At 41.8% G+C, this 22,681-nt stretch overlaps 1 protein-coding gene across 1 annotated transcript in view; it reads right to left on the bottom strand.

Annotated features, from left to right (window-relative positions):
- Window positions 1–22,681, bottom strand: part of OTOGL (otogelin like) — a 134,403-nt gene that overhangs the window by 26,349 nt on the left and 85,373 nt on the right. Inside the window, exons 36-44 of the mRNA XM_032806323.2 lie at window positions 21,624–21,801; window positions 20,086–20,228; window positions 15,483–15,506; window positions 15,267–15,359; window positions 14,039–14,228; window positions 9,071–9,285; window positions 4,760–4,901; window positions 4,200–4,385; window positions 1,748–1,960 (exon numbers count right to left, since the gene is read on the bottom strand). Of these exons, the coding sequence (XP_032662214.2) occupies window positions 1,748–1,960; window positions 4,200–4,385; window positions 4,760–4,901; window positions 9,071–9,285; window positions 14,039–14,228; window positions 15,267–15,359; window positions 15,483–15,506; window positions 20,086–20,228; window positions 21,624–21,801 (1,384 nt within the window). The remainder of the gene's footprint in view (window positions 1–1,747; window positions 1,961–4,199; window positions 4,386–4,759; window positions 4,902–9,070; window positions 9,286–14,038; window positions 14,229–15,266; window positions 15,360–15,482; window positions 15,507–20,085; window positions 20,229–21,623; window positions 21,802–22,681) is intronic.

Here is a 22,681-nt window from a genome sequence, read left to right as displayed (position 1 = left end):
ATGCATCTGATGAAGTGGGCTGTAGCTCACGAAAGCTTATGCTCAAATAAATTTGTTAGTCTCTAAGGTGCCACAAGTAATCAGATACTAGAAGCATGCTTCTTTTGGTAAGAAACATGGACAGACAGAAAACTAGCATCTGACCATCAACTGATACTAAGCTGCTTTCTGGGAAAACAGTAACATGCCAATTCATGATTCACTTAGAAGAAGCAATGGTGCAAAGATATAGAATCATGAAGATTCTAACAAGGCATTCTACTGTGCTGGGAGCTTACTGATGGAAATAGAAAATAAAATAGTTAATTGCATAAGAGGAAGAACGATGTTGTCATTAAGGCAGAGGACATGGGATCAAGGAAATTTGGATTCAGTTCCTGGCTCTGCCAAAAAGTCTTCTTGTGTTTCCTTGGGAAAGTCTCTCTATCTCAGCTCCCATGTGTAAAACTGAGGTCAGTCAGAACATTTCCTTTGTCTCACCCTATGACTTGTCCATTTAGATTTTAAACCCTTCAGGGCAGGGACTGTGGACTACTCTGTGTACATAACAAACCTAGCACTAGGGGACAGCAATCTGTGTTTAGGCCTATTGCCAATACTGTTATCAATAATACCGTTATTTATTATTGCACAATAGAATACATAATGTGCAACAGCTAGGGAGAATTACCTTAGAGTTTGCCTATATGAACATTTATACCATGGCAAGCTGAGGTGTGAAACTACCCCACACTAGCCTGCTGCAGTCTAACTGTCCATGTGCACTCTGCTGATGCATGTTAACAGCTTACAGAGCGCTTTGCTCTAGTCCTCTTTGGACCAACTCAAAGAACATTAACAAACTGTTAACGTGCATCAAAAGAGTCCACACAGGTAGTTACACTGCGTCAGGCTAGTGCAGAGTAGATTCACACTCCAGCTTGCTGTGGTTAATTGTTCATGCAGACAAGCCTATACTCTTCTATTTAAAAGTGAGGACTGTTCTATCATATCCCTTCCAAGACAGGAATAATCTGCAAACTGTTTAGGAAAGTTTAGCCTATGTAAAATTAGCCTACATGACATAGACTATGTCTACACTAGCACTTTTGTCAGTAAAACCTTTGTTGGTCAGATGTATGAAAAAACACATACGCTCTCCCACCAACATAGCAACCATCGCTTGCTGGAAGTGGTTTAGTTATGCCGACAGAAGAGCTCTCTCTTGTCAGCAGAGAACAGCTACATAAGAGACCTTACAGCAGTGCAGCTGCAGTGGTACAGTAGTAAGGTCTCTAGTGTAGACACAGCCTTAGAAACCAGAGTCCCATTTTCAAAAGTGACTAAGACAATTAGGAGCGTAAATCCCATTGATTTTCTGAGAGACATTGGGTCCTACATGCTTACAGGTGTGCCTACAACTGTATTTGGGCTTGGGCTAGAGACCGAGCTCTGGGACCCCAGGAGTGGGAAGGGTCCCAGAGCTCAGGGTCCAGCCTGAGCCCAAATGTCTACACTGCAATTTTACAGTCCCACAGCCTGAGCCACAGGAGCCCAAGCCAGCTGCTGCAGGCCAGCCACTGATGTTTAGTTGCAATGTAGATATACCCTAAGTCACTTTTGAAAATAGGGTTTTCACTCTTAAGTCAATTAGGCATTTTTGAAAGTTTTACCCTGAACTCTGCCTGTAAATCAAACCGTGTCAATAAATGTGTAAACATCTCCTTAGCACATTTGTTATGGAAAATATGTTTGGGTGCATACATACCGCAAACTTTCTTTGGACAGCAAGCCCTCTCTTCAATGACATTAATGATAACTTCACCTTCCCTCTCACAGACTGGCAGTGGGTCTTCACTGCAGTCTGGTTCTATAGCAACAACACTTCCATTCTCCAAACAGTTATACATACAACATCCTTTAATGGACCCATTCCAAACCTCTCCAGCAGAACGAGGCTGTCCTTCATTATCTGTACATGCTAAGGAAGAAAAACATTACTTCCTTCAGACCTGTATTTAGCACAAATTTATTCCAGACTAGTACTAATAATGTGTCAGCTGGAAAACCTCATGGCATAAAAGGATATGCAATATTTTATCAAGTATTTAATAGAAAGGTCTGCATTGTTATCTAAAACACGACTGAATCTGATATATTGAAAATTACTAATTTAATTGATCTATTCTATTAACAGAAACTCTAGGTGGTATAGAATGCCAGCTCCACTGAATGGTATGATAGCTGATGTGCATAACACCAGAGTTCAAGTTTCTGCACATACTTCCTCTTTGCTTCTGGGAGAACTTCAAGGAGTCAGTGACTAACTTTACAGCCTTGAATTGTCTGGGTCCCAGAAATTACCTCTCTACTGATACATCCTTTTATGCAGTGTAGTTATAGCTGTGTCAGTCCCAGGGTACTACAGATACAAGGTGGGTGAGGTAATATCTTTTATTTGTGGCTCTAAAGCTTATCTCTCTCACCAACAGAAGTTGTTCCAGTGAAAGATATTACCTCGCCTACTTTGTCTCTCTGATACCTCCTCATGTCATTTAGATCCTCTAAGAAGCATTTGCTGTCATAACCTATATTTGAATGGCCTGAATCTTTCTACTTCATCCTCACAGAGCCACAAATCCTGAGTAAGTGTCCAAACTCACTCCTTTCATTGAATCTATTTAGAACTCAAAAACAATACCGCGAGATAAACTTCAGCCTAAGCTTCCTGCCTGCGACTGGCATTTAAAACCATTTGATCCAAATAGACACCACCATTCCCTTCACACATTGGCTATTTTGTGGGAGAATTAAATTTGACATAAATTCAGCCATTTTGTGTGTCTAGCCAATAATAGCTGAAAACCAAATACCATATCATTAAAAATAATTGTTAGGACTTTGAAAGGCAAGGACAAATAGTTGCATGATTGCAGTTTTGCTAATTAGAATGGGAGGATGTGATAGAAAGTTAAAAGATCATGAAAATGGAGGGGAATACGTAAATAGCCAACCTGGACTTTATGTGCCCCTAACATATGTTTTATTGTTGTTATAACTAAAAATACTAAAAATGCTTTGCTAATAAAAAATGAGCAATTTGCTAAAGCTAAAAAAATCTGTGACCGGCTAGGGGTTACTAAGGTGACCCACTAGGAGTAACCATAAGTTATGTGCATTATTTAAGCCAATTATAAAAAATTAAGTACAAAAATACACTTTGGAACAGTTCAAGGAAGCTTTTCTTTGAGCAAAGACTGACATCTCCCCAGCAGGTGGACAAAAGTAGGGCCCGTGAAAGCCTGGCTGTTGATCACTGGAAACCATCTCACACTTAGGATAACTATAATCTGGGATGCTCTAAACCTGTTGCTATGGCATCTGTGTATGTACCTGAGACTCAGTAAAGAAGGAGTTTTCAGTGAAAGCACTCTTGTTTGTACCAATCATTTATCAGATTGAGGAGCTGTGTCCCCACTGATTTGTTCCTGACACCACCTGAAAAAATAGGTTAAGTTACCACAGTTTGGGGTTCTAAAACCCCAGGGAATGGAGCTAATTATATCCATTTTCCAATATGACTCATTGGTAATTAGTCTGAATTTTAACACAGGATTATAACTAGAGCTGTCATGGAGGATTCCAGTATTTCTACGTTTAATTTTGTTTCAACTCAGAATAAAAGCCAAACATTTTTAAATTCTTTGGTTCTGGGGCAGTCTGCTAGGTATGGTGTCCTGGAGCTGCAGACCCCGGAAGCCGGGGCTGCCAAGGAGCCATGACAGCCTAGAATGCCTAGGCTTGCCAGAACAAGCTGTCAGGGACAGTCGCTGGCCGAAAAGCACCACCAAATTACAAACATCTTGAACAAAGGGTGGACACAAAGCCACTCAATATAGAGGACAGGAGCCATTCTTTGTTTTCCTTCTTGGGTGCACTAAGAGAGGGAACAAGTTGTAGGAACACAGAAAGAACATCCTAGTGGAATGGCCCTTTAACCAACAATAGGGATTGTACCAAGGACCTGCACAGCTGAAAGCATGAATCTCTACAGCTTGAGCTAAAGAGCCAAGTGCCGTATCTGGGGCTGTAAAAGATTCACATTCTCTGGTGATTGGGCAAAGATAGGGTACATAACTTACTATGAGATGTCAGTATAACCCACCAATTAGTGGGTTATATTAACATACTACTCAGCCACTCTGCTCAGCTTTACTTACCACATTTTTCTTCAGGTATGCAGAGGTCAGAGTCTGTTCTATGGAGAATAGTTCCATTTTTACACACACAGTCTTCTCTTAAATAGGAGCATGGGGATTCTTCATAGAACCATTTATTTAGGCATGTTTTGGCTGCACAGGGTTGCACACAAGGTTGGTATTCCTTGCCATTAGGACAACCCAGAGCTAGAAGTCACACACAGAGGAAATAAAGTATTGCTTTCATTTTCAAAGGGGAAAATATATAGTAAAAGCAACATGTTTATATAATAAAAAGCATATTTTTTACATTTTTAGCAATGTAAATTACAAAATTATGCTTTAGGAATACATATGACTAATTCAGTCAAGATTAGAATTAAGTTATAACATATTTAATGAAAGGCATAACTTTAAAGTTTTAAGAAATTTTACCATGACTTAACAAGGCTGTGATTGAAAGGGCAAATCTTCTGACAATAATATGTAAAAAGAAAAAATTGCTGGCTACTATACAAGACACAGAAATGTTTCAGTGATAGGAAATTATGTCTGGAGATAGAATAGCGTTATTTACTTACAACAGTAATCTGGTGTCCTCCACTTAATGCAGATATTATGTTTGCTGCACAAAGTCACATATGCAGAAAGTGCGTCACACTCATAATTCCAAAAGTAGGTATTGTTGATCCACATCCTCTCACAGAAGTCCTGTGGTGAAACCTAGAATTACATTTTAATTGAGATTTAATGAGAACAACTTTTTGTAATCAAAGTTGCTAATTAATTACAAGAAATATTACCACTGTAGGGGAAAAATTCATCAACGATCCCTGACTGACAGGAATTCAATACCTTTTCTGTTTCTGATCACTACTTCTATGATTCTACACCTTCCTCAATTTTGTATGCTCACTACTAGGCAGTTTTGTTACAGATCCTTCTTCACTTTTTGAATTTTGTTTCATTTAACTTCTATGAAGCATATAGTATATTCCATCCTCTCTGGCTCTGCCAGTTTCATGTGCACATGAGAGAATAAACTTCATTCTGGCTGAGGCAAGTGTTCCTGGCTTTGACACAATGTCAAACACTGATGCAGCTCAGAAATGGAGCACACCTCTGCAAGGAGAGGTAGCTCAGTGGTTTGAGCATTAGCCTGCTAAATCTAGCATTGTGAGTTCAATCCTTGAGGGGGCCATTTAGGGAATAGTCCTGCTTTGAGCAGGTGATTGGACTAGATGATCTCCTGAGGTCCCTTCCAACTTTAATAACCTATGATGTATCAGTGCTCCTGACAGCTCTGTGAGGAGTGTTGTTCAGAACCCAATGGTTTTGTCGTGTATTTTGACTACCTGACCTACCTCTGAACTATAAGCTAAAGACATCAAAGTGTATAAAGTAAAGACTACCCCCACCTTTTCCTTCCTGCTGCCAAATTGCTTTCCACAGCTCCCTCCTCTCTTGCCCCTGTCAGGTTTCTTCAGATGACACCTACTAAAATGTCACTCAATTTTTCTCCTCAGCCACTCCTTCAATCTGAGTTCCCTCCATTTTCTCCCTTCATACAGGAGTGGGGCAAAGATAGGAAACATCTCTGGAGCTTGAAGGAAGGGACTGAGCTGCCCATGATGCTGCTCACAGTTGGCTGGTCTACAGTCAAGCAGATTTACAGGGAAGGGCAGAGCAGGGCAGAACAAACCACAGAGAAGGAGAGGTAGGAAAGAACAAAAATAAAATCAGGAACTGGAATCTGGACCTTTGCTCCCACCCTGTGAAAACACCAGATGGAAAAGAAGTCTTGAGGCTTGTCTGCACAGTCCAGCAATGCGCACCACAGGGGAGTGAGTTGTGAAGTGCTGTAAAGCATAGACCCTGCTGATGTGCTCTAAAAGTACTCATTAACATACTCCTGTTTCATGGGGCCATAAGTGACGTGTGTGTGGGCAGGGGGAAGGAATGCAGGGTCACATGGCCCCCAGATTTCTTCCAAGCAGGGCTGAGAGGGATGTGCCTGGGAAAGGCACCAGCACTGAGCTCTCCCACTGAGCCCCACTAGGTGGCGCCCAGGGCAGGGACTTGAGACCAGTTTATAGCAGCTGCAGTTACTACAGCTCAACAAGTGAATCCAGCTTGGGGTGCATGTGCGAGGATGCAGAAGGGAGCTCAGGGCCATGTAGGAGAGGAGAGGCAGTAGAGCCCGGGGGCCCTGGGGCCAGGAGGAATACAAGTGCAGTTCCACTGAAACTGTGACAATGATATTTTATTTCATTTTTTTCCTAAAGGCTCTAATCCAGCAGAGTACTTAAATGTGCTTAAATCCAGCACTTGGGCAGTTCTCTTGATTTCAGTGGGACTAATCACATGCTTATAATTGAGGATATGCCAAAGAGTTTGCTGGATTGGAATCTTAATGTCAAAATATATTATAGTGAATAATAAGAACTGGAAAGCCACACTTGTATCTTGTAATCTTAATAACAAAAGTGGGTCAGTTGTAAAGCTTCAATCCAAATTCAAATTCCTAAACTTCAGATCCAAACCCAAGCCACTTCACACGAGTGTTGGGATTTGGACTTCTAAATTGGTCCATCACATAAATAAACCTGAACTGTGAATCTTAGAATTGTAGGACTGGAAAGGACCTCAAGAGGTCATCTAATCCAGTCTCCTGTACTCATGGCAGGACTAAGTATTATCTAGATCCTGACAGATGTTTGTCTAACCTGATCTTAAAAATCTCCAATGACAGAGATTCCACAACCTCCCTGGGCAATTTATTCCAGTGTTTAACTACCAGGACAGTTAGGAAGTTTCCAGCCTAATGTATTCTAATATTCTAAACATTCCTCTTTGCTGCAATTTAAGCCCATTGCTTCTTGTTTTATCCTCAGATTAAGGAGAACAATTTTTCTCCCTCCTCCTTAAAACTACCTTTTATGTAGTTGAAAACTGTTACATCCCCTCTCAGTCTTCTCTTCTCCAGACCAAACAAACCCAATTTTTTCAATCTTTCCTCAGGGTCATGTTTTTCTAGACCTTTAATAATTTTTTTTTGCTTTTCCTTAGACTTTCTCCAATTTGTCCAGAAAAGACATCATTAACTACCAGGAGGGTTGGCATGATATTTGTGATGCCCAAGACAGCCAAAGTCTCCCTGTAAAGCCAGAAGAGAGAACAGATTCAAATAGAGGGGGGAAATAATTTTATATGGTTAAATTAGAATGGATTCCTGACATACTTACTGACTGCTGATATTATCACAAGAGCTCTAAAAGATCATATCAACTGATTGGTTTGCAAATATCTCTGTTCCTCAAATTGATAGACTATGCCAGAGCAATCCAGAGTTTCTTCATGTGTAGCTCTCTTTTAGAATAGAGCGGACATGATAACAGTTTTCAAGTACATAAAAGGTTGTTACAAGGAGGAGGGAGAAAAATTGTTGTTCTTAACCTCTGAGGATAGGACAAGAAGCAATGGGCTTAAATTGAAGCAAGGACGGTTTAGGCTGGACATTAGGAAAAACTTAACTGTCAGGGAGATTAAGCACTGGAATAAATTGCCTAGGGAAGTTGTGGAATCTCCATCATTGGGGATTTTTAAGAGCAGGTTGGACAAACACATGTCAGGGATGGTCTAGATAATACTTAGTCCTGCCATAAGTGCAGGGGCCTGGACTAGATGACCTCCTGAGGTCCCTTCCAGTTCTCTGATTCTATTACATCAAAACTTGCTCTAGAAATCAAAACTCCTTTGCCTCTTGAATGCCTGCCCTGAACGCTGCTGCATACCACCAGAATCTTTAAATTGTGCATCCCCTCCTCCCCCATTAGCAGTTACCAGTCACCTCTGCATGGAGCAGGTATAGAGCAGCACTTTAGAGTGCTCTACGATTTACACCCTTCTGGTGCACCATATAGGCAAGCCCTTGGGAGTAAGCAAGATTGTACAATCATATTTCTTCTGCTCATAAACTTATTTTCTCATTTCTCTTCCCCTGCAAACCATGCCTACTCTGCCTGTATTGTACCATCTACCTCCAGTGGTAGCTGATGTACTGAACTATGTCATTACTAGAAGTACTGAAAATAAACACTCTGTAAGGATTTCACAAGCGTAGGAGTGACTAGGCCAATGTCTATGCGATTCAGATACTTCTGTAAGTCTGAACTGGATGCTATTACATTTATTAGAACCATTAGGCCTTCACTCCGAGCAACGTGCTTCTTGATCATATACTAAACTTTACCCTTTCTGAACAATACTTCAGTGTTAGGCTGTTGCTGTGGAATCTCTACCTTTTATATGTTCTTTTCAACTGTGGCATGGTACTTTGAGGAGTGACATGGCGGTCCACACATTCACAGCTTGTCTTCACTGTATTGTTAGCTCAAATTAGTACACTCACGTTACTGTACTCGAGCCAGGCTAGTTCCAGAGAGAATAATCATGCTGAAGCTACACAGGCAACTGATGAGGGGTTGTAACTCCTCATCCCCACTGCATTACTAGCTCAAGCTTCTGCAGCACTTGGGCTTCAACACATCCTCATTTACTTTCCCCGCTCCCTCCCAGGCTAGCTACCTAGAGCTTAAAGCACCACCAATTAGCTCAAGCTAAATATGTGTGTGGATGGACAGAAGTTGGATTGGGGAAAAACCTGAGGTACAGCTCAAGCTAACAATGCAGTGAAGACAAGCCCTCAGAGATTTGCAGGTAAAGAGACCATCTGAGATTACCCATGAGCAACATGGAGGAGGAATTAATTCAGTCAGTCCCTTCACTAAACATTGGAAGCAAGTGAAATGTAAAAAGAAGTATTATACATTATATTTTTATTATAAATTTTATTAATTTAGACTTGGAACTGCCTATTTCTTTGTACTTACTTTTTTGTGACATGGAACAAAAACTCTTCTGTTTAACAGGTCCATACAGTAAGTGCAGTTATCTTCAGTACAATTTCTAACTGGCCTTCTGGTTGTTACATCAACTGATTTCTCAATTTCCCAACTTTTAATAAATGCTTCAATTTCTTCCAGATCTGTAATTATAGTCCTATTTTGCATCTTGAGGTCATCAACTGGGTCTCCATTACACACACCTTAAAACAGTGCCTTATATTTAGTGAATAAATATAGCACATTTGTTCTTCAATTAAAGAAAAGTGCAAATGATAAAGTAATGTTAACATTGGAGCAAATGCGTTTGTAAACAATTTTATTTGCAATAGCCTATTGCATTTGCAAAAGTTAGAATTTCATTAATATGGTTTTAATTTTTATTGGGCACACTGTCATATCAACAATATTTTAGCTAGACAGACAGATCATACAGTTCAATTAAAAACTTTCTCAGATGTGGATCAACTGAAAATAACTGGTACTAATATATATCACAGGCAGAATGGCAAACTCACTCAGATTGTGCCAGATTCTGACACCCTTACTCACACTGCGTAGGACCTAATTCCACAAGTTCAATTATTAATTTAAATAAGAATGCTTATGCAAATAACAACTCATTGTGATAGACTGCAATATCCCGGACAAACCTTCTTGAATTAAGTTTAACATCTTTGGAGTTCATTGTTTTAAAAATGCAAATATGTACTATTCTGGGATTGCATGGAACTTTTTTTTTTAGCAGGAAGACAGGATTAATGCAATCTCTGAGAGATATGAGGAACTTCAAAGCACACTTTGGGACAATGCATATAAAGTGGATTTCCCAAGAAATAGTTGGGGGTGAGGGAAATGCAAATACTCACTTCAGATCCATGCTTTTGAAGCTGGAGAGAGAGAAACCAATTGTTGCTAATTACCTGCTCCTGCCAATCCCAGATCAAAGACCATTAAACTGTATAAAGGGTGAACTAAACATATCATGAGTGTGCTAGTTCTGATCTGAGGCTCTTATGAACTTGTCACCTCAAGAGACCCCTTTGGGAAGGTTTGAAGACTCACTTGCCAGAACCCATATGGAAGACAGGCATTGGGAGGGGGCAGAATCTCTGCTAAGCTTATTAGCATGTGTATAGGTTCTTCTGTTGTTTTAATATGTTTTTCTGTGTTTTTACACTAAGAATAAACAAGGCTTGCATAGGAAGTGCTATGTGGTAACTTAGAAGTGTGGACAGGTACACTGTAAACTCTCTGAATAGAAAGTAAGCAGGCTTGCTTAGGCAGTGTCTTTTGCTGGGAATAATGCAGGGTACTGTCCAGCCTGCAGATACCCCACTCAGAAGGGAGCAGATGGATGTCTGCACCCAAGAGAGGCGACGGCCAGGTAATCCAGAAGCTTGAGAATGAGAGCTCTTGCTGTACCACCAAGGGGAAACACAGGTGCCCTGAACTGTGGCACTCACCTTGGGCAGGAAAGAGCTCATAATCTGGCATGGTATTTGGATTTATCTCAACATTTCTAAAGGCTATAGTTATTAAAAGTAATTTAAAACAAAATTGAATAAATTACCTTCTTTACCACAAATACTTGTGTTACTTGATTTCTCAGTGCAGAAAGATGCATCTAGCATATTTTAAAAATTAATGTTCCCTATTCTCTTATGAATTTGGTATTGTACAGAGAGACAACAGATGTAATTTCCATACTCAAAGACAAGTCATGAGAAATCACTATCTTCCTATAAATATATATTATACAAAGTCAACAATAAAATGGTAGAATTCGAATCTTGATGGATGGAGTTTGATTTAGCAAATAAACAGCAGAGCTCTCTACAACCAAGGTGACACTGAATATTTTTGATTGGGGAATGGGCAGCTGGGGTTCCTACGTCTTTTTTATTATCTAATTGTTTTGTTTCCTTTTCTTCCCAGGCCATAGAGCACCTTTTAATTTCTTCTTGAGTCATTATGAACTTTTAATTTGTGTTTATGTATTTTTAAAGTCCTGGTAGGCATGATTTGTGTCTTGATATCTTTCTGATGTGTCTGGATGTAAAACAAATTTGTAATTATGGTGCAATTACAGTAGCTGGATGATTTCATTGTCAAACTCTACAAATTTTGCTTTATACAATTTAAACACCAAAGTCTCATTTAAAATGTGATTTAACATGCGTGTATGTTGATGATAAACATAGTCCAAATTACCCACTATGTAGAATATTTCAACACCATAAACTTCATAAGTTTGGATTTATAGGGTGATATTCATGGGAGTTTTGTCATTGATTGCAGAGAAACCAGGATTTCACGTGTTCTTTCCTTCAGGTAAGAGGGTTCCCTATAACACCCTTCTTGACCCTGACCACTCAGCACTACCACCTCAACCCCCATGGCAGTAAGGTTTGTGATATGGTGTCCCCTACTGTCACTGCCTACCTATGGGGACACAGGTCACATCATGAAGGGGTACCCACACTAATCAATGCTGAAATTGATTGATGCTTGGAAGAATCAGAGTGTGGGGTGTGGCGGATTACTGGGCCATCTGTCTTCAGCCCTCTCCCTCCCAAGTCATGAATCCATATCATCATGTAGCTCCTACGGGAGGTTTTCATGGGACTGAAAGAAAGGAAAGCATGCTCCAAAGCCAGCACTTCCCATGTCCCCTGGATTTACAGCTTTTTGCTCTTCTCAGCCCATGGGTGAGCTTTTGGCTTTAAGTACTTGATTTGCTTAGACATGGGGCAGCAGGTTTGTATACTTTCTGGTGGTGCCCAGAATGGGTCCAAGTCCCCTCAGGCTCTGGGAGAGAGTTTGGGTACAGGAGAGGTGAGGGGTCAGACTCTGGGAGGGAGTTTGGGTACAGAGTGTGGGCTGGGGCAGAGGGTTAGGGTGCAGGAGGGGGCAGGCTCTGGGAAGGAGTTTGGGTGTGGGGTGCAGGTTCCGGGCTGGGGCCGGCAGGTGAGGTGCAGAAAGGGGGCCGGGGGCAGGCTCTGGGCTGGGGCATGGGGTTGGGGTACGGGAGAGGGTGAGAGGTGCGGCACTTATCTTGGGAAGTGCCTGAAAGTGACCCGCACACCTCTCTGGCAGTGGCTCCTAGGTAGGAGGGCGGGGGAGGAGTGTCTCTCTGTGCTGCTGCCTGCAGGCACTGCCCATGCAACTCCCATTGGCCACAGTTCCTGGCCAATGGGAGCTGCGGAGCTGGCATCCAGGGTAGGGCAGTGCTCAGAGACACACACCCATCCTCCAAGGCGCAGGGATGTGCTGGACACTTTTGGAAGTGGCACAAAGCAAGGGCGGGCAGGAAGCCACTTTAGCCCTGCTGCACTGCCGGCGATGGCAGGGTGGGCAGGCCCCCGGGCCCCTTTAAATTGCCTGGGGGTGGCAGGCAGGGCTGGTAGATGCTCTGGGGGAAGTGCGTGGGGGCCCTGAATATTCCTGGAGCCTGAGCAGCACAGGCCCGTATAACTCACTGCCACTGGCTTAGGCTATAGATTTTATCTGGTGGAATTAACATTGACCTGTTATTTTGAAATTAATTCTTTTAAGAAGAATAAAATAATTTGAAGTTTAACTCATGAATTTTATTTGTGTAGAGCAGTAATTGTTAAATTACATTGTGACTGGTATTGAGCAGAATTTATACAAAAATTAAAATACCTCTTTACATTTAGGATTATAATGTTATCTTGTCTTTTGAATTTGACTACAAAGAGCTAAAGGGAAGAGAAAAGCTTTTAAAACTAATCTGTGACTCCAAATTGGAAAATAAGAATTGAAAAAAGAAAGAAAGAAAGAAAAGCTATATTATTCAAAACTGTTCCTGCGATTTTCTGCACTAGCAACTGTTAATTATCAGTTCTCCAGAGATTGAGGGACAGTGTCCTCACTCTTAGAACACTTTTGCTTTAACCACAGGATCCCTGTTTTAATAAATATTTCTCCAGTAGCTGTTGTGTTTATGTGCTTCCACATCAATATTCATTACACTCTGCAGAAGTTATATCCAAATTAAATGTGTTATACGGTCGAGTTGCTGTATCAAGTCAATAACAATTTTATAGGTCACATTAGTTATGAATCTTTATTTTTTGTTCTCTTCCCTATTAAATCTGTTGATGTGCCTCTTATGTCGAAGAGCATGGTAAGACATCAATTTAGGGATGCACTCAGTACCCCATGAGGCACCAACACCGTGCCACAGATAGTTTTACCATGGTTATTTTTTTCCCCTTGCATAGCTCTTTTTTCCTATAGTTTTTCATTCTGAGGACTGAAAACCAAAAAGGCCTGTCCCTAAGCAAAAACAGTTGTGGATTAAGGAACCGTAGCAGGCCTGGATCAGGCTCCTGTGTCTATAAGGGAAACAGCTCCTTAGACAAACCCACAGATTTGGTAATTGCTCCCATCATGCCAGGGCTAGACCATTGCTTCCTTTACAGTGGATGGGGGAGAAAGCCCTTCAGGAATTAGTATCCCTTTGCAAAGCCCATTGAGTGCACTGCCCCCATCTCAACTCCTTCCTTGATGGTTTCTTCTGAGCACAAAATTTGGCTCCTTTTGCTCAGTGGATTTCATTAATATTTTTATATGCAGCCAGTGCTTTTGATGGGTGCACGTCAAATAGAGATAAATACATTAAAATGTAGTGATAATTATTTACCCCGATATTATTTAAACAGGTGCTTTGAAACACAAGTAACGTTCATTGATAGATTATGGATCCAATCCTGGGAGCCCAGATCAGGTAGAATTTTCATTAAAATTAATGAGAGTTTCATATCGGAAGGACTTTAAGACAACAGATAATGGCTGATAAATCTTGATTGGCAGCAGCATTAAGAAGTGGGTATCTTACAACTTTTAAGTGAGAGAAGACTAAAAAATAAAAAACTTTAGTGAAAAAAATATAATACAAACAAAGATTAATAGAGAAGATAATCTTACCACAAAGTCCTTCTGTCTTGGTAGATGTGTTAGAATGTAAGCCATATTGTATATCTATAATGCCTGTAACATGAGCCCACTTAATGCTAATGCCAGCAGGTGTGTTAATGACGTACATGGCACCAGTATCCTGAATACACAGTCCATGTTTTGAGAAAGGTAAAGGTTGAATTACAGAATCCACTACTACCTAAATAAACCAAATATATTTTTAAATGAACAGCAGAATTCCAGAAACACACTTAATGAAATAGCAAATAGCATTTGTATTTTATTGTTTTAGATTGTTTCCATCACATTTGTCAGAAGTAATCAGGGTGTGCAAATCATGTCATTTCTAATCAACCTCCATCTCCTATAATCGCAAAAAAAGTAGGCAATGAGAGAAAATGGTGAAGGAAGAATCTTTTGTAATGATGAAAACAGGAAATCTTGCTTGTTCCCACCCAACTGCCCAAATAAGAAACTCATCCTGCTTTCTTCATTTTTTCTCTCTTTCTACCTATTATTGACTAACAGGGAGATAATGGATTAACGTGGAACTGGAGATCAGAAACTCAACAAGTCTAGGAACAGTTCTTATTTTGGTTCCATTTTGAACATCTGTTATGAACGTGTTTTGCAGAGCTTCCACCAACATGATCAAATCCCTGGTGCTTCTTCAAAAGTCTGTGAAACTGGGCCAAATATTGGTTTTGTAAACCAACTAAAAACTAATACATTTTTCTTGGTTTGGGGTTTCATCACAAAAGATTCTCACAGCTTTGCTTACGGTCTTAGTTCAATATCCATCTGCAAGACTGTAATTCCATCACCACCGTGTCCCCTAAAACCATGCTGAGGAACTATGCTACCTAGAGAATGACAAACACCACTTCCAGCAATAAAGAGGAGAGGCAGATGACCTCAGTGCCATAGGAGATCAAGAATAAAAGAAGAGGGGGAAGAAATTGGTAGATTTAAAGTTTATGATTTTTTTTCTCTAGATCATTCATGAAAGAGGAATAACTGGGAAGGCCAATAGCATATTTTATACAAAAAAAAATTATAAAATACTGTTGTTCCTCTTGTAGTAGAACAAGGAGAGGCTGGAGCTGTACCACAGAAGTAACCCTGTTCCTACACTTCATAAACTGTAAAGACTGGTTTACTGCATTCTAGAACAGAATAGTGCTGTAGAAATTACCCTTTAAATACACATATGCTGAATATTAACAGTTATTCTCACCTTTCTTGCCAAGCGGTTGATGAGTACTTTATTTGTAGGTGTTGTTACATTTAATTTCTTAAAACAGAGCCCTGAAGTGCCTCCAGGTGAAACCTTGTAAGAAAAATGCCAAAATAAGAGTTTGGGGGATGGGTGAATATTACAGATAGTATTTATTTTAGCATATACAAGAAGTAAACATCAAGTGGTATACTTAAAAATTAACAAAATACTCACTAGTTTTCTTATTGAATTTGCACTCTGAAAAACATTTAAAAAGTAGATTAGAGATGCTGGGATATTAGTAACATTCCTCCTGTTTTGCTATGACAAATTATTAGTCATTTTCAACACTGAGAGTCCTTCTCCTGCTATCTGAATGCTAGCTAAACTTTCACTAAACATGGGAACATATACTTCCCTGTTAGTCCCAAAGCATATGTTTATTAATATGGTGCATGCCTCTGTGTGTTTACTTATTTGCTATGGAGTTAGAGCCAAAGGACCAGTTAGGGGAATCAAGCAGGAAAGACAACACCACGACCTAGATAAAGAGCATTCCAACACTCAGGGTACGTTTACACTACGGGATTATTCCAACTTTACATAAACTGGTTTTATAAAACAGATTGTATAAAGTCGAGTGCACACGGCCACACTATGCACATTAATTAGGCGGTGTGCATCCGCGGTCCGAGGCTAGCGTCGATTTACGGAGCGTTGCACTGTGGGTAGCTATTCCGTAGCTATCCCATAGTTCCCACAGTCTCCCGCAGCACTGTGTAGCCTGTAGTTTTTTTTTCAATCTTTGGCATTTCGTCTTCTGTACCGAGCTCTGTTAGAACAGATTTGTTCCCCTACACGTGATCGAGATCCAGTATTCCAGTACGGTCTGGCTGGAGCTCTTTCTGGATTTGGACTGCCTCGCCCACCTGGCTGATCAGAGCCCACGCTGGCAACCAGGAAATGAAAATGAAAATTTCACGAGCTTTTCTGTACCTGGCCAGTGCATCTGAGTTCGATTGCGGTCCGAGTGTCAACGTGGTGCACTGTGGATACCGCCGGAGGCCATACCATCGATTTGCGCACACTAACCCAAATCTGATATGGTATCCGATTTTAGCGCTACTTCTTCTGTCCTTCTGTACTGTCTGCTGCTATCATGGGTGCCCTGGCTGAGATCAGGCCGGGGGGCGCAAAAGCAAAACTGGGAATGACTCCCCCGAGTCAATCCCTCCTTTATGGTTTCTAAAAATAGAGTCAGTCCTGCCTAGAATATGGGGCAAGTGTACTAGAGAACCAGTGTATCAGAGAGCACAGCTGCTCCGTGTCAGATCCCGCAGAAATGATGAGCTACATGCCATTCACGGGGGTGCCCCTGCAACAACCCCACCCGTTGCTTCCCCTCCCCCAACCTTCCTGGGCTACCGTGGCAGTGTCCCCCCCATTTGTGTCATGAAGTTATATAAAGAATGCAGGAATAAGAAACAGTGACTTGTTAGTGAGATAAAATGAGGGGGAGGCAGCCTCCCGGTGCTATGACAGTCCAGGCAGGACATTAAGCGGTGCGGGGGAGAGAAGCCAGCATGCCGCTGCTATGACAGTCCAGGCAGTACAGAATCTTTTCTTTACACAGGAAGGGAGGGGCTGATGGAGCTCAGCCCCCAGTTGCTATGATGAGGACGGTTACCAGCCGTTCTGTACCATCTACTGGGAATACCGGAATCATTCCTATTTTTCACCAGGCGCCCCCGGCAGCCTCACCTGAAGCCAGCCAGGAGCACTCACGGGTTGATAACAAGGACGGTTACCAGTCCTACTGCACCATCTGCCACCGGGCAGGGAGAGGAGTGGATACTGCTCTTCACTGCTGCAGCATCGCGTCTACCAGCAGCATTCAGTAGACATAGGGTGACATTGAAAGAAGTCAAGAAACGATTTCTTTCCCTTTTCTTTCACGTGGGGGGGGGGGAGTAAATTGAGAGCTATTTCCCCTGAACCATGCGCGGACAATGTGTTTGAACCTACAGGCATTGGGAGCTCAGCCAAGAATGCAAATACTTTTCGGAGACTGCTGTGGACTGTGGGATAGCTGGAGTCCTCAGTACCTTCTCTTGTTGGGGAGAAGTACAGAAACCAATTTAAAGAGCTCTTTATATTGATATAAAGGGCCTCGTACTGTGGACAGGTACAGCGTTAAATCGGTTTAACGCTGCTAAAATTGGTTTAAACGTGTAGTGTAGACCAGGCCTCAGACACAATTGCAAGCTTCACAGTAGTGAAGAGACAACTCCTCGGTCCCAACCCTGGTGACACAGCTATTTTGCCAAGGCTGAGACGAGAGATCTCAATGGGAACACTCAACTGTTACAGGACCCCAGGCCTAGAAAAGGGGTGGGAGGTTGAGTATGTGGCCAGAGGCTGCCCAGGGTGTGCCAGTGAGATCAGATAGACTGGCAAAGAGACACAGAGAGTTAGGCCTCGTCTACACTTCAAAATTTAGATCAACCTGGCTACATCGCTCAGGACTGTAAAAAATTTCATATCCTGGGCATTGTAGTTAGGTCAACCTAAGCCCTGGTGTACATGTGGCTATGTCAATGCCTCTCAGAAAGAAGGATTAACTACATCAGTGGAAAATACCCTTCCGTCAAAGTAAAAAGCCTCTACGCTACAGCACCACAGTGGCACAGCTGTAACTCTGTAGCTGTGCCACTGCAGTGGCTGTAGTGTAGAAATGGCCAGAGTGAGAAGTCGAAACTGCAGCAAGGGCTCAAAGGTGGAGGTAACTGGGCTAGCTGAAACACACAAGGCCGGCAAGGAAAAATCAATTAAGAGTAAGATAAAAGTAAATATGCACGTAGGCCTTTATTTTTTTAATCCTTCACTCTGTGTGCTTTGCACCTTTGGGTGAATGAAAAATAATGCTTTGTTTTGAAGAAGCTGTTTTTGAGTCACTTTAACCTAGAGGCTGCTCTAGCTACATGCAGACTAGGCAGCTGACGAGAGCAACTGATTTCTGAGGGCAAGATTTCTGTAGACTTGCCCCAGTACCCTCCATAGGGAACAGTGATGTAATGGTGGATGAGTCTGGCAGTGGTGCCAGCGGGCAGGGGGACCCCCAACCAGGGCTACCTGAAGCAGGAAGTGGCACCCAGCCAGGATGCCAGGGAAGTGCTCTCGCCCCCCTACCCAGCTGCTCAGTGCAGGAAAGATCACCGCCATGGTTCAGAGATGCTCCTGATGGCACCACAGATGCTGATGGGACTTCAGTCACAAGCACAGCGACCTGCCTGGCTCCATGTCAGTGCCCAGCCGTCACCTGCCACTCTGAGACTGCCCATGCCCCAGCCACCACTGCTGCACTGGACTCACTCTGCAGCCATGCTTCAACTCCACTGTATCCAGGTTCTAGTGGAGGAGTTGCCACCAGAGAGCTACAAGCCCAACAGCAATGAACTCACACAGGGAGGAGGACTAGGGCGCATAGGGATTGTTGGGAGTCTCAGGGGGTGCAGGCTCTGAGTTGCTGGGGGTGTGTGCAGGAGGCTGGGCAACAGAATGGCAGTGTAAGGACCGAGGTGCAGGACTAGGCTGAGCAAGCACAAGCCCAGATGCCGAGAATCCCACTCTGTCCACTGGGAAGAAGCCCACCACCCACTATGTGAGGAGGATCAGCACCCCCAGGCTGGGTGACCATGTGTTTCTACCCAGAGTGAGGTGTGGGATGCCAGGCTTGTCATGTGAAGGCTACACTTGAGAGGTACCTAAAGGGGTCTAAGGTACAGTTCACACAGTAACTGGGACCCCTGATCAAATTACAGTAATCACCTAAAACAGTGCTGTAGTAATATCATAAAATTTAGTGTTTTCGGTCCCAATCCTACAAAATATTTGCTAATGTAGCCCATGTGGACTTTGCCCATTTGCCCCTTGCACTCCCAATGAAATCAGCCATACAGGCCCAGGGTTCCACAAGGCCTATCTCAATGAAGGACTGGGACCCTGGACCACTACTACAGTGTACTGTAAGCATTTATTGTCTAAGGGTAAGGATTGCAAGATTGAGCCTCAATTTATTTATGAGAAAAATGTGATCTTGAGTATTTTTTCTTGTTAAACTCATTTTAATATAATCAAATATTTAGTGACTCTCCCTCTTACACAAACCACCCACACAATGACCTTAATTCACCCGTGAGTTTTACCAAGTTTCACCAGCCTTGCAGAAAGTCAACCCTGAGAGAGGTAGAATTGGTACAAGTCCCCCAACATCCGCATCCAGCCAGTGCAGTTCCAGAAGTGTGAGGGGAGGTGGAGGCTTTAAGCATATCACTCAGGCATTCGCTGCCCCAGGAGGACTGTTGTGGAGATCCTGCTGCAACTTGAATCTAGCATCACAAGCAAAATCCCTGGAGGAAGCCAGTGATATGGGCATCTCTTGCCTCCCTCCCATGAGACTGAATTCCCCTGGGATACAACTGCTACAGGCTAATGGAAGGGGATATATAATTTGCACTTCCCTTCACCACCTCAATTGAACTATGCTGATTTACCCTTTGAGGATCTAGCCCACCCAGTTGAATATCTGACAATAAGAAAGAAAACTACAGTTTCATTTTCTTGTAACAAATACAACAATTACTAGTTACCCTGAGGTCTGTTTCATTTCCTAAGAGGTACAATAAAACGTGTTTTGAAATATAAATAACTTGCAATTTTTAAAATGGCTATCACTGTTAACTGGATGTTCATTCACATTGTGCCTTTGCACACACATACCAAAAGAATTCAACATTACTAAGGGTATTGAGGAAGTGATAGCATGCAAACATCTTACCTGATTAGTGGGACACTTTTCAATATGAGCAACAATTATTTCTCCTGGGAGCTTGACTAAAATGTAGGAAGCCATATTATAGAGGGCTATGTTATTTCCATCAAACGTAATAATGCTCAGTTCAGACAGTACAGAGCATTGACCTAAAAAAGAACTGACAGTTAATGAGGGTACCACAAAACTGAACACTACAAATTTCTTTAAATCTTCTATTTTTGGCAACAGTTGCCTCTTCTGTAAAAACAAAAACCCACCACTGTTAGCTGGAATTGCTGTGCACAGCACATTGAGCCAAGAGGAGAAGGAAGTACCTTATGTTGTTCAACAGCAACAACTCTGGCTAGTTAAGGAGTGTGCTGGATACAGAGACAGATCCTCAGCAGCTGCAAATTGTCATCGCTCTGTTAAAGTGAATGGAGCTATGATAATTTACATGAAATGAGGGTCTGTTCCATGGGTCAAAAGGGAGACTCAATCATTCTTCTACAACTGAAAAGTCAGTGGCTGCAACATGGAGGTCTCAGGAATGTCATACATCTTTATGACTATCTATATTTTAATACTCACCTTTGTTATACCCTAAAAAAAGAAAAAAAAATTGGAGGGTCTATTGCCAGAATTAGGGCCTGATGCAACACTCTTTAAATTAAATGACATATCTATTGAGGTCAAGGCCTAAAGTTCCAATTAGAGTTGAGCGAAATTTGGAATTTCCGTCCTGCAGGAAATTCTGGTATTTAAACGTTTCTTTTTGGGAAAAAAGCTGATATTCTAACATTTTTCATGGAAGAGAAATTTCAATATAGAAATGTTAAAATGCTTCATTTCAATATTTTCAATCAGAATGTTCGGACAGTCTCCAAATCAAAAGGTTTCATTCTGATTTGTTGGTAGAACTAACCTGAGACATTTGATTATTAAACTGTATTTTCCTACTGAGGCACACTGTCTCATGGGAGTTGTAGTTCTGGAGCCTCATTTACAACAATGTTTCAGGTTAGTTCTACCAACAAATCAGAATGAAACCTTTTGATTTGGAGAATGCCAGAACATTCTGACTAAAAATATTGAAATGAAGCATTTTAACATTTCTATATTGAAATTATATTTAAAAGTATATTTAAAAATCTGTACATTAAACTCCAAAGGGAAAAAAATCAAATTAAGCAAAGTAATCTATAAAAATAATGCTGATTTATTCTTTCCCACTAAATTTTAATCTCTCCCCAATTTATTTATTTTATTTTAAGAAAAGGCTTCTCTGTTGTATTTTTACTGTGGTATTGCATGCCTCATGGGCATTAATGGATTTAGTTTCTCAGCATTCCTAAGAAGTACAGAATTCACAATTTTTAGATGGCGAGAGATTAAGTATTTTGTCCTAAATTCACACAGAAAATCTGTGGCAAAACTAGGAATAGAACCCATGTATTCTGAGTCTCAGGCCAGTGCATTAACCATAAGACAATCCTTCCTTTTGAATTTATAATCCTTAATTTATAATTTTTGATGTTTACATAATCAAGTTAATGACTTACAGGGACATTCCCATTCTGGACAACAACTATCACTGTTAACTTGAACTGGCATTCCTCGAAAACCACAGTCAGGTTTCTCCACGTTCTTATGGCAGTTCCTTGAAACGTTATACAACATCCATCCCATATTAATGCATACATACTGGCTACATCTGTCTACGGGTTCAATGTATCTTGGCTGTTATGTAGAAAGGAAAAATAGGAATGAGCATTGCAGTCTGTGTATTCAAAAATTAAATTCAGAGACACGGACAAGAATATTCTTACACCACATGAGGTTCGCTGCAACATGAGCTCCCTGCAGCTTTTGCTTTTGAACATCCAAAAGCACACAGAGACCTATCCGAGCCCATTTAAGGTTAAAGAGGCCAACTAGATGCACTAGACAGGCCTCAATCTAGCACCCAAGAATCCACCAATTTAATATGCTGCATGATCCTAGGTTAAAAAGGAAAGAGACTCCCAATACTCTTCTCCCACATCCCCCAGGACACTCAATGGCAGATTAGCCACTGAGCCAATGGGGCCCCGGCCCAGGGACCCCAACTCGCTCTGCCCACCTGGTGCTCCTGCCATGGGGTGGGGGAAGCCTCCACACCCCAACCCAGCTCCTCAGCAGGAGTGCTGGGCAGGGGGGTGGGGCAAGTCCCCCGTGTCCTGACTCCATTGCCCCAGTAGGAGCACTGGGGAGGATGCAGGGGGGACTGCAGGCAGAGGGGGCAGGGAGGGGCCCCCACTTGCTCTGGCCCAGGGCCCCACAAACCCCTAATCTGCCTCTGAGGACACTGAGCAGGACAAAGCAGAAATATGCCATAGTGCCCAAATACATAATCAAATAAATTAAAGATAACCAAAAAGAACAAACAACAATAAAATCAACAAAAACACAGAATTCCAATTAATCCTCGAAATTGTGACATGGTCACAGATCTTTTGCTAAAATTGGGGAAAGGGCTCTATCATTTGAAGACAGAGTAACTGAAGACGTTGGAGGCACTTTATTCTCTTGTGGCTTCTTGTATTTGTTCCAATAACCTCAGAAAAACAGGTTATTTACC

The sequence above is a fragment of the Chelonoidis abingdonii genome, chromosome 1 (assembly GCF_003597395.2).
Source record: "Chelonoidis abingdonii isolate Lonesome George chromosome 1, CheloAbing_2.0, whole genome shotgun sequence".
Taxonomy (NCBI): Eukaryota; Metazoa; Chordata; order Testudines; family Testudinidae; genus Chelonoidis; species Chelonoidis abingdonii.
The sequence above is the reverse complement of the archived record's forward strand: the minus strand, read 5'-3'. Positions and strand labels throughout refer to the sequence as shown.